Source organism: Xyrauchen texanus, chromosome 26 (genome assembly GCF_025860055.1).
Source record: "Xyrauchen texanus isolate HMW12.3.18 chromosome 26, RBS_HiC_50CHRs, whole genome shotgun sequence".
NCBI lineage: Eukaryota > Metazoa > Chordata > Actinopteri > Cypriniformes > Catostomidae > Xyrauchen > Xyrauchen texanus.
In genome coordinates, this window is record NC_068301.1 from 2,256,650 (window position 1) to 2,268,843 (window position 12,194).

Sequence of the window (12,194 nt, forward strand, 5' to 3'; positions counted from 1 at the left end):
TTTTTGTTTCACGGAAATAACAAAATATCAAATATGACATATCATTATTTAGAGTCTGTGATTATCTTTCAATCAAGTCCACACACAAGATAATCAGATGTATAGATCATTAGATAATCCACATGAAGCACAATGTTACATATGACCACCAGGAGATGGCGCCAAATACACGACACAGACTCAATGATGACTCAAATGACACAGAATGAAACTCATTCTGTGAAATCTCATGACTAAAATCATGTGTGCATGCTATGCAAACCTTTAGTCATTGTTGTGTTTGCATGTGTAATTAGTTCTTATGTACAATTATTATCTTTTATTTGTTTGGAGATGTTTTTGGACACATGATCAATTATATTTGTAATGTTGTAACTTTTGATTGCTGTCTTATCAACACACAAATATACATACAAATATCCTCAGGTACATTTGACATGATTGGGAACAAAATGAAGAAAAATAAGAAAGAAGTATATTTTTGGCTAATTTCTTTTTGTGAGTTTTCAACAGTTTCTTCTCATTTCATTTATATCACAAATTAAGTTTAATATATAATAAGTCGTAAGTCTATATCGTAGGTTTTCTTTACAATAATACTAAACACTTGACTCTCCTTGCTTTGTTTTTGTATTATTTTGTTTGGTTTTTGTTTGTTTGTCGAGTTATAAGCCTTTAATTTTGGGTACGCCACTGAATCTTTAAAAACACCTTCAGAGCTTAAAGGGTTAAACTAAGGGTTAAAATAAGCACATGCCAAATAGCAGGTGCTTATAGCTTATATCATGCACATTTATTAGTTAATTTATTTAGTATAGTGAACATTTATTGCATATCGCCGAACCCTATTGTGCTGTCGGCAGGGCTACCAATAGTGAGGCATAAAAAGTGACAGACAAAATGTCCTGTTGCTAGTTGTTCTAAATATCATGTTACACACGTTAAAAACAGCTGGATGTGGCGGAGCAGTCAAAGACCCCTTTTTCTCCCCAGTTTGGAGTGCCTGATTCCCAATGTGCTACACTAAGTCCTCGTGGTGGCATAGTGACTCGCCTCAATCCGAGTGGCGGAGGACGAATCTCAGTTGCCTCCCGTAAACATCTTATCATGTGACATGTTGAGCGCGTTACCATGGAGATATAGCATGTGTGGAGGCTTCACACTATTCTGCGTGACATCCACGCACAACTCACCACACGCCCCTCCAAGAGCAAACCACATTATAGCGACCACGAGGAGGTTACCCCATGTGACTCTACCCTCCCTAGCAACCGGGCTAACTTGGTTGCTAAGGAGACCTGGCTGGAGTCTAGCAAGCTCCAGGGGTGGTAGCCAGCGTCTTTACCACTGAGCTATCTAGGACCCCTAAATTGATGTTTTCTTAATCGGAATAAACTTAAATGTGCACCAGACTTCACTGAATGACATCTCTCTCTGTATGTGTAGGTTATGGTTTTGTGGATTTTGACTGTCCGTCTGCAGCACAGAACGCCATCTCCTCTCTAAAGGCCACTGGTGTGCAGGCACAGATGGCAAAGGTAAGAAAGACAGCCTAATCTCATGAACATTTTGTGACCGTTGCAACATTTTTGCATGCATGTTTGGCTGCAGTTTCCCAGTTATCCAGCAGGGGGCACCAAAAGCGAGTAAAATGTTGTTAATCAGACAAGGTTTTTAAGGTGAATGTTAAATGGAGGGTTTAATGAGTAAAATGTACCTCCCTTATCTCAAACTTTAACCTAAACTTAACCAATAGTGTCCCAAACGCAAATGAGAGGTAAACAAAACAGACATCCTTACACTAACCCAACACCTAAACCTAGCCGATAGTGTTTTAAAAGCAAACGCACATTTTCTGAAGCAACATCGTCACTTTCGTCTCACGTGTCAGCTTGGTGATTGGCTGGACTCGACCCTTGGTCTTCCGAGTGCAACGTCCAACCCACTATCAGGTGAGCTACCGCGCAAACTAATCACGCTAGAATAAGTGTGTAAACGCAGGCAGGTCTGTAATACAAGCGTTAAAAGTGTTTCGATATTATAACAGTAGTGTGTGAGAAATAGAGCAAAAAATACGTGTTTATAAAGTCATGATAAGCCGTTGTTCTCGTGATTTGTGAGAAAGTGAATAAAATGCACAATTGTTAAAACTGTGGTGAAACGTAGAACACGGCGCGTAAAAGTGTTTTCCTACATAGCCTTAATAGTTCTACGCTGTCTGTCTTCTCACATAATTCAAATCTAGGGCTGTTGATTTAATGCATTATTTCAGTGCATATACGTGCTAAAAAATGTAACGCAATAAATCATGTCCTAAGACTGTAAAAAGCACGTTTTTCAGCAGGGGGCAGTAAGTGCAACTCCAGATGTATTGCCAGAAAACACACTCAGGCTTGCTCGATTCCAGCAACAGCACAAGATGAGAACGCGTTCTTGCGATCAAACATGGCTGGACGGAGAACAATTCTGAATGAAGGGATCTCGAGACATGTTTTCAAACTTGTCTTGTTACTGTGGAGACCTAGTGCGTGTGGAGGCTTCATGCTATTCCCTGCGGCATCCACACACAACTCACCACACGCCCCATTGAGAGCGAGAATGTAATCATAGTGAGGGATTCTGGGACACACACACACAATCAGTTGCTATGGAAACACAGCAGGTGTTGTTTACAGAGTTAACTCTCGATCTAAAGGTTGGTGCTGGTAAACGTTTATTTTAAACGTGATATTACCCATAATGCAGAAAGTGGAGATCTGCGGGTGTTTTGGTCACCTGTACAGATGACATACGTTGGCTATGTTTGCATGTACACCTATAATCTGATTATTGCAATAATTAGAGTATGTGGAATAATTAGATTAAGATGTTTACATGATTTGGGCTAACCACTTCAATCCTGTTTAGATGCTACATGCCATTACTCTGATTATTGGCTGAGAAATGTGATGTTTTAATGCTTTTTAATAAATGAATATTTATTACAAATAACAACGTGTTGCAAATATGTCTCTTTACATACAGCTTGGCATTAGGAAAATTAGTCAGTGTGTCTTTTTTAACAATTTATTAAAAGAACCACTTAATAAGAGTCATTTTCGACTACACTGGATGCTTTGTCTGTTTTGATTCACTAAAAAGAATCGGTTCATAAGAGTCATTTGTTTGTTGAACTCCACTGGTTGCTCTGTCTGTTTTGATTCACTAAAAGAATCGGTTCATAAGAGTCATTTGTTTGTTGAACTACACTGGATGCCCTGTCTGTTTTGATTCACTAAAAAGAATCGGTTCATAAGAGTCATTTGTTTGTTGAACTACACTGGTTGCTCTGTCTGTTTTGATTCACTAAAAGAATCGGTTCATAAGAGTAATTTCTTTGTCAGATTACACTGGTTGCTCGGTCTGTTTTGATTCACTAAAAGAATCGGTTCATAAGAGTCATTTGTTTGTTGAACTACACTGGATGCCCTGTCTGTTTTGATTCACTAAAAAGAATCGGTTCATAAGAGTCATTTGTTCGTCGAACTACACTGGTTGCTCTGTATGTTTTGATTCACTAAAAAGAATCGGTTCATATGAGTCATTTGTTTGTCGAACTACACTTGTTGCTCTGTATGTTTTAATTCACTAAAAGAATCGGTTCATATGAGTCATTTGTTTGTCGAACTACACTGGTTGCTCTGTATGTTTTGATTCACTAAAAAGAATGGGTTCATAAGAGTCATTTGTTTGTCGAACTGCACTGGTTGCTCTGTATGTTTTGATTCACTAAAAAGAATCGGTTCATAAGAGTCATTTGTTTATCGAACTGCACTGGTTGCTCTGTCTGTTTTGATTCACTAAAAAGAATCGGTTCATAAGAGTCATTTGTTTGTTGAACTGCACTGGTTGCTCTGTATGTTTTAATTCACTAAAAAGAATCGGTTCATAAGAGTCATTTGTTTGTCGAACTGCACTGGTTGCTCTGTATGTTTTAATTCACTAAAAAGAATCGGTTCATAAGAGTCATTTGTTTGTCGAACTGCACTGGTTGCTCTGTATGTTTTAATTCACTAAAAAGAATCGGTTCATAAGAGTCATTTGTTTGTCGAACTACACTGGTTGCTCTGTCTGTCTGTTTTGATTCACTAAAAAGTTGGTTCATAAGAGTCATTTGTTTGTCGAACTGCACTGGTTGCTCTGTAAGTTTTAATTCACTAAAAAGAATCGGTTCATATGAGTCATTTGTTTGTCGAACTACACTGGTTGCTCTGTCTGTTTTGATTCAGAAAGCAATTAAAAGAGGAGTACTCCACATCTCTTACTGCAACTATCATTACTCTGATTATAAGCAGCATCTTATCTTGTGGTGTTCTGCACATGGACAGTCGAGGAGTGTAAAGTTAATTCAATCGTCTTCTTCATCAGAGTCTTTTCACTCATCCTCCACTGTCCCAGAATCCCTCACTCTATCTACCAGCTTACAGATCTGTTTATTTATTCACAGATCAATTTACTCCTGCTGTCGCAAATGCAGCCAAAACAATTAATGTTTGAATTCATATTGAGACTTTTCAATCTTGGCAAATCTGAGCACATGGACGGACTTCGTCTGTGGTTTCATCTTTGTTACGGGAGCACCCCTCTGTCAGAGATGTTCTCATATGTTCATTTCCTTCATCTGCTTTTCTCTCTAATTAGCTGCTGCCATCTGATTCTAATTAGTATAATTACAACAGCAAGGGGTTATGAGAAAATCCAGGATAGACAGGTTGTTGTTGAACTCACAAAATCCACCCACAAACATAACGAGAGATTGGATTACATGAGTGTGTCGTCTGGTTAATCATAATTGGGTGATTGGTTTGAAGAGTGTATGTTGTGTGGGAGTTTTCCATTAGCCATTATGAGCCGTACATAAAGCTCTATACAACACACACACACACACACACACACACACACACACACACACACACACAATCAAATCAATACAACACAACAACATTATCAGACCTGTGACTCTGTAATCCTGTGTATATTGAGCAGTATGTGCTATTATAAAGTTAGTTCAGGTCAGGTCAAGGTCGGCCGCTGTGTGTGTGTGTGTGTGTGTGTGTGTGTGTGTGTGTGTGTGTGTTTGTTTAAGTTCAGTTATGTCATTAAAGTTATGTTGACTCTTCTGCCGGTTCCCGCCTCCTCCTTGCCCTTCCCCCTGTCCTTCTGCCGGCAGGTCTTCCCCTCTTATCTGGAGCTGTGGGAGAGTGAACGACTAATGACATCACTGAACTTAAACGAACATAAACACACAGACAGACACACAGCGGCCGTGTGTCTCTCTCTCACTCTCTCTCTCTGGGCACTGGGCTGTTTTTATCTCCCCGTGTCTCACTTCAACCACAGAAACAGTAATGAACAGCCATTTTCATTACTGAAATTTGGTGTTTTGTTTTGCGTTTTTTGTTTTGTTTGGTGTTTTTTTTTTTTTGTTTTGCGTTTTTTGTTTTGTTTTTTTTTTTTTTTGTTGCGTTTTCTTTTTTTGTTTGGTGTTTTTTTTTTGTTTGATTTTGTTTTTTATTTGGTGTTTGCTTTGTGTTTTGTCTGGTTTTATTTATTTATTTTTTGCATTCTTGGTTTGTCTGGTGTTTATTTTTTGTTTGGTATTTATTTTGTTTAGTCTTTTGTTTGGTGTTTTTTGTATTGGTTGTTTTTTGGTTTGTCATCTTTTGTGGTTTGATTTGTCTTGTTTGATGTTTTTATTATTTGGTGCTTTTGCTTTGTGTTTTGGTTGGTGTTTATTTTTTGTTTGGTGTTTTGCTTCGGTTTTTGTTTTGTTTGGTGTTTATTTTTGTGTGTTTTGCATTGCGTTTTGTTTTGTTTGGTGTTTTATTTAGCATTTTTGTTTGGTGTTTTCTTTGTTTGGTCTTTTGCTTTGCGTTTTCGTTTTGTTTGGGTTAGTGTTTTGTTTTGTTTCCCTTTTTTGTTTTGTGATTTGCTTCATGTTTTTGTTTTGTTTGGTGTTTATTTTTTGTTTGTGTTAGTGTTTTGTTTGGTATTTGTTTTCTTTCATTGGTTTTATTTTTTGGTTTCGGCATTGTGGTGTTTTTTTCTAACAATTACCAGGTCAGTGAGGAACAGGGTGGAATAAACTACACACGCACATGCAGGTTTCTCATGAGTATGGTGTGTTTGGAGTCCCTTCATGAGATATTGAGAACATCTAAAACTCAAGAAAGTGTAATACAAAGAGATCGAAAAGATGAGAAAAATATATGAGCTCTGAAACAGAGATTTCAACATGCATCACTCTGCTGGTCACTCCTCATAAATGCACCAAATGCCGTGCTCAGTTTGTAATTTAGAAATAAGGTTTTTAATATTAAAATACCATGACAACAATGATCAGTTGCATGTGTAGTCGCTTAGGAGTTTGTATCTTATCATATCTGATATGTGTCTTTATCTACACATGAAAAATCATTATTTTTATTCTTACACGTTAAAATGTTTAACATTTACTTACAAGTTTGCATAACAGGTCATTTCAAGTCTGACAGTTTGCCCCAGTTTTACGTAATATAAATGATCTGTCTGTCTGTCTGTCTGTCTGTAGCAGCAGGAACAGGACCCCACTAATCTGTACCTGTCTAATCTGGCCGTCTCTATGGATGAGCAGGAGTTGGAGGCAGTGCTGAGGCCGTTTGGTCACGTGATCTCCACGCGCATATTAAGAGATGCCAACGGGGTGAGCCGAGGGGTCGGATTCGCCAGGTACACAACCACAGCATTTGTTTAGTGGCAGATATTAAAGTAAAATTATCATTATTTACTCCCCTACTAAAGGAGAGATTGGGCCCAGCCACCGTTCACTTTTATGGCATCTTCTTCCATACAACATCATATGGTCTGTTCCTTTCGCAGTGCATGGAAGAAAATGAGTCATATTGGTAAATGATGACAGAATTTAAATGTACATCTCTTTAAAACGTGTTGCTTGGCTGCATTGGAACCTATTGCGAGTGATATTGCAGTCATGCATGTAATTATCTGTCCTGTCCGGTGTTGTTCTTCAGAATGGAGTCCAGAGAGAAATGTGATGTTGTCATACAACACTTAAATGGGAAATATCTCAAAATGCCACCGGGCATCCCAGGTGACCCCTCTCTCTCTCTCTCTCTCTCTCTCTCATATATACATATGGTGCTTTAACACTCTGCAGTGCTGAAGTCTCTTAGTACAATTTTAATGAAGGATAATTCTTGAAAAGACTTTCGGTTCAATGCAATTAATTAAAAGATGGTCATTTGGCGCATCAGAATGAATCTGAACGAATCTTTCTGGTGAACCGAATCGAGTCATAACGGCGTACTACCACACTACACTTATTTCTACCATTGTCACTCATTGGTCATATTTCCTCCTCAAATCTCTCTCTCTCTCTCTCTTTCTGTAGCTCCCTCTGAGCCACTGCTGTGTAAGTTTGCTGACGGTGGTCAGAAGAAGAGACGAACTCTACAGAACGGCCGAGTGTGGAGAGAAGGAGAGGTGAGATCTGATGTTCTGATGCAGCTGTTGTGAGTCACAGTCATTCAGCACACATACAAACATGTCTTCTGTCTTCAGTCGTGAGTGGAACATTCTAGAAGGTCTCAGTTTCTGTGTTAAATCTCAAGAAGACATTCCTGCTGTAATAATACAAATAATGCATGTTAAAGCAATAACATGTTTTCCTTACCTCGAACCAGTGGCCACAGAGCCCCATTGTAGCCGTGCTTCAACGGGAGTCAATGGAAGAGGCACCCCACCCCAAAGATCGATGTTCAAGAGGTTGTAAAGGCGTCATGTTGGGTCCCGCCTGGGCGCCGTGCGTCTCTGGGAGCTTCATGAGGGCTGTATGTGTGACGCTCTTGTTCTACCTGCTCCGTACGGGACTCGAACCTAGGTCTCCGGCGTGGGAGGCGGGTGCTCTAACAAGGAGGCTAAAGGCTCTAGCGTCAGTCGCTAGTGCACCTCTTGAGGTCAGGAGAGTGAGGTTTTACACACTGCACCGCTATCTACCAGCTGACTCCCATTACACTCACCCCCTAAACCTCACTCCCATCCAGGTCACGGCACCAATGTGACACTCTTGTTCTACCCGCTCCGACCAGGACTCGAACCTAGGTCCCCAGCGTGGGAGGCGGGTGTTCTAACAAGGAGGCTAAAGGCATGAGAAGGAGATTAAAAACAAGGAGGTTACATATGCATGAGGGAAATTATCTGATTGTTGATTGGACAGTGGGCTTTCAATCAGTGTATTTCTATCCCGCCTGGAAGCCCAGCTTGTCAATCAAGCTCTCAAACGGGCTGAATCAAATCTTTTACCATTGGCAAATGTACAACTATCCGCCCCCTTAAACTTAATAGCTGGTTGTGCAACCTTTAACAGCAACAACCGCAGCCAAACGTGTCTGATATCTGAGATCAGTCTTTCACAACGCTGAGGGGAATTTTGGCCCACTCTTCTCTGCAGAACTGCTTTGGAGGGTTTTCGAGTATGAACTGCCCATTTAAGGTCCTGCCAATGCATCTCAATCGGGTTCAAGTCAGGATTTTGTCTAGGCCTCTACAAAACTTTAATTTAGTGTCTTTTGAGCCATTCAGAAGTGGACTTACTCCTATGGTGGATCTTTGTCTTGCTGTATAATCCAGTTTTGCTTGAGCTTCAACTCACAGACTGATGACTGGACGTTCCCTTTTAGGATGTTCTGTTAGAGAGCAGAATTCATGTTTCCCTCAATTATTGCAAGTTGGTTTGAACCAGCAAAGCATCCCCACACGGGACCCCTTTCTTCCGCACAGTTACACTTTTGACTCTTCAATCCACAGAACATTCTCCCAAAAGCTTTCAGGATCATCAGGGTGTGTTTTGGCAAAGTTCAGACGAGATGTTCTTAGCAGTGGTTTTTGCCTCGTCACTCTTCCACGGATGGCATTTTTGCCCAGTGTGTTTCTGATAGCCTATGTCCACAACATAAACACTGGGAGCCAAAAGGTTGGAATAATGTACAGATTTTGCTGTTTCGGAAGGAAATTGGTACTTTAATTCACCAAAGTGTCGTGGTCGCTATAATGTGGTTCTCGCTCTCGGTGGGGCGTGTGGTGAGTTGAGCGTGGATGCCGCGGAGAATAGCGTGAAGCCTCCACATGCGCTACGTCTCCGCGGTAACACTCTCAACAAGTCACGTAATAAGATGCGCGGATTGACGGTCTCAGACGTGGAGGTAACTGAGATTCGTGCTCCGACACCCGGATTGAGGTGAGTCACCACGGCACCACGAGGACTTGGAGCGCATTGGGAATTGGCCGTTCCAAACGCATCAGTGACGTAAGCGCAATGGCTCGTTCACGTCACTGTCCTTTTCTGCATAACGCAGCAGCTCATTTTAGCTTATCGCGGCCCATTCGGCCTGTTTCGCAGCCAACACACTGGCCCACTCGGTTCTCCCGATGGCCAGTCTGCCCCTGATCGCCCCCAAAGTGCATCGACCCACCGAGAAAATGCCCGGTATGCCAGACTACCAGTCCAGCCCTGCCTGCTTGACATAATCGCGTTGGCATGTTCACGCGAGTATTGACGTGATTCAGCCTGAAGTCCGGCTCGATTTGTTTACAAGACAACGCTGATCACAATCTTTCTATCGGGAAGACATGCAGGCTTGAGTGAAGTTTAAGATGCCATTTATTTGATGAATGTAAAACAGGAAGTAATGTCTCTCTCTTTGGCGTAGGCCCCGCCTGGCGGTCCGAGGGACTTGTACCCGGAACCATCATGTCCTGCCGGAGATAGGAGGCAGGGGCGAGGAGCCTACCCCCTTGCGGGACAGGGCTCAACTGGTGGTGGTGGGGTGGGGGAGGTTGCCGTGTTAGCACACTGAAACAGCAATGTGATAGATTGTGAGCGGACTTATTTGAACATCTCAGCGCATTTAGGTCACGTGAGAGGTGTCGATAACGCTCATTGGAGAGCGTCCGGAAGTGAACAATTACAGTGAAAAGGACATAAATATTGACCTGTTTCTCATCCACACCAATCATATCACTTTAGAAGACATTCATTTAACCACTGGAGACATATGGATTACTATAACTACAACTGGAGCTTTAAAGTGCTGATCTCCATTCACATGCATTACATGGACCTACAGAGCAGGAGAATACACTCTTCAGAGGTCTGACAGTTTTTGTACTTTAACGTGTCAAAGCGATTACAGCCGCTTTTCACACACTGTCAGAGTGTCATTGTGTGTTAACTGCTCTCTCTCTCTCTCTCTCTCTCTCTCTCTCTCTAGATAGGAATGACTCTCACATACGACCCTGCTATCATGCAGAATGGGTACGTCACACATTTTAAGTGAAATACTAGAGGAAAACCTTTTTATTATGCATTTGTCACACGCCTTTATAATAAAAGTTAAACTCAGGTTTGTCGAGCTCCATAAAGAAAACCCCCCCCCCCAACCGTAAACCACAATAAAAGTAGTCAACATGACCCAGTGCATCACGTTGAAGGCAAACAAACACTTAGTGTGATGAACAGGCAACAATTCAAGATGCCACTCACTCAAATCCACTCTAAAGTGAAATACTGACATAGTCGGCGTGTTTGATTCATTCTCTGTTCACAGGCGTTGATCAATGATGTTGAGAGTGAATAACGCCTTCATCATACAAAGGCACATCTATGCCTATATATAGACTTATACTTGGTATCATTGTACTTGATAGATTGAGGCAGATAGTGATGGCACACTGTCTTACCAACCCTTTGCTTATAGTCTGTTAGCTCTGTTTCTATTTTAAGATGTAATGTATTTCTCTCTGTAGGCTGTACTCTTCTCCATACAGTATTACTACAAACCGAATGATCGCACAATCCTCGTTCAGTCCATTTATCACCGCTTCCCCAGTTTCTACATATCAGGTGAGCTTCTGGGTGTGCTTCGCTTTTATTGACGCTTGAGATTTCAACTTTTAACAATGTAATGACATGCGTTAGAGTCACTGTCAAACACACACTCACCTGTGAGATCTGCAGTACATTAATGAATTCATCAAATGAAGCATGTGTTGTACAGATGTTACCAAGAGCTTGGGTGATGAATATGATATATGAATATGATCTAAAAGACTTCTAAACAAAATGCCAATAAAACAGCAGTCTTCGTTGTTCATGCCCAAAAGTTATTGACAGTTGGGGGTCACCAAACTAGATCACGCAGCCTTAAAGTCAAGGGCCCACTGGTAGTAAAATGCCCCTGGGCACAGGCCCCATTGGCCCGGTTGGTAATCCGTCCCTGTATAGATGGAGGAAAAGTAGAGGTAGGTTTGGAGGACAGGTAAAGTTGTGTGTCATCAGCATAGCAATGGAAATGAATAACACATTTCCAAAAATATAACCAAGAGGTAAAGATAAATACTAAATAAGAGAGGCCCTAAGACTGACCCCTGCGGAACCCCAGTATTAACGTATGAAGGCTTTGATGTAAACTTCTTCAGCTGTACAAATTGAGTATGACCCGTAAGATAAGATCGAAACCAAGATAGAAGACCTGAATCAGCAGCTGACAATAAGTCATCCGCCACCCGGATTGAGTCACTACACCACCACAAGGACTTGGAGCGCATTGGGAATATACGTAAGGCTCTTTGATAAATAAGGTTGTCTGAGGTGATAAACATGAGAAATCTTTTGAAAGTCTAGTTGAAAACGCATGAATCGAAGTAATCTTTGTGGTCATGTTGGTTTCATATATTTTTGAAAAACATTTAGATCATTTTATACAGAAGAATTTATTTAATTACTTTAACAATGTCACGCGGTGTAACCGTCTAGGATGAGGTATTAAAATGCTTTGCTTAATCGTTTATCACTTTCAAAAGGGGGTCCGGGTGTCTCAGCGAGTATTGACGCTGGCTAACACACCTGGAGTCGCTAGTTTGAATCCAGGGCGTGCTGAGTGACTCCAGCCAGGTCTCCTAAGCAACCAATTTGGCCCGGTTGCTAGGGAGGGTAGTGTCACATGGGGTAACCTCTTCGTGGTCGCTATAATGTGGTTCTCGCTCTCGGTGGGGCACGTGGTGTGTGTGTGTGGATGCCGCATAGAATAGCGTGAAGCCTCCACACGCGGTAACGCGCTCAACAAGTCACGTGATGAGATGCACGGGTTGACGTCTCA

General features: G+C 41.3%; 1 protein-coding gene across 3 annotated transcripts in view; it reads left to right on the plus strand.

The window, feature by feature from the left end:
- LOC127620291 (RNA-binding motif, single-stranded-interacting protein 3-like) overlaps positions 1 to 12,194 on the plus strand; it is a 100,875-nt gene that overhangs the window by 78,830 nt on the left and 9,851 nt on the right. For all 3 annotated transcript variants that reach the window (XM_052093479.1, XM_052093478.1, XM_052093480.1), the window contains exons 4-9: positions 1,447 to 1,538; positions 6,590 to 6,747; positions 7,050 to 7,129; positions 7,430 to 7,521; positions 10,308 to 10,351; positions 10,843 to 10,939. In XM_052093479.1, the coding sequence (XP_051949439.1) occupies positions 1,447 to 1,538; positions 6,590 to 6,747; positions 7,050 to 7,129; positions 7,430 to 7,521; positions 10,308 to 10,351; positions 10,843 to 10,939 (563 nt within the window). The remainder of the gene's footprint in view (positions 1 to 1,446; positions 1,539 to 6,589; positions 6,748 to 7,049; positions 7,130 to 7,429; positions 7,522 to 10,307; positions 10,352 to 10,842; positions 10,940 to 12,194) is intronic.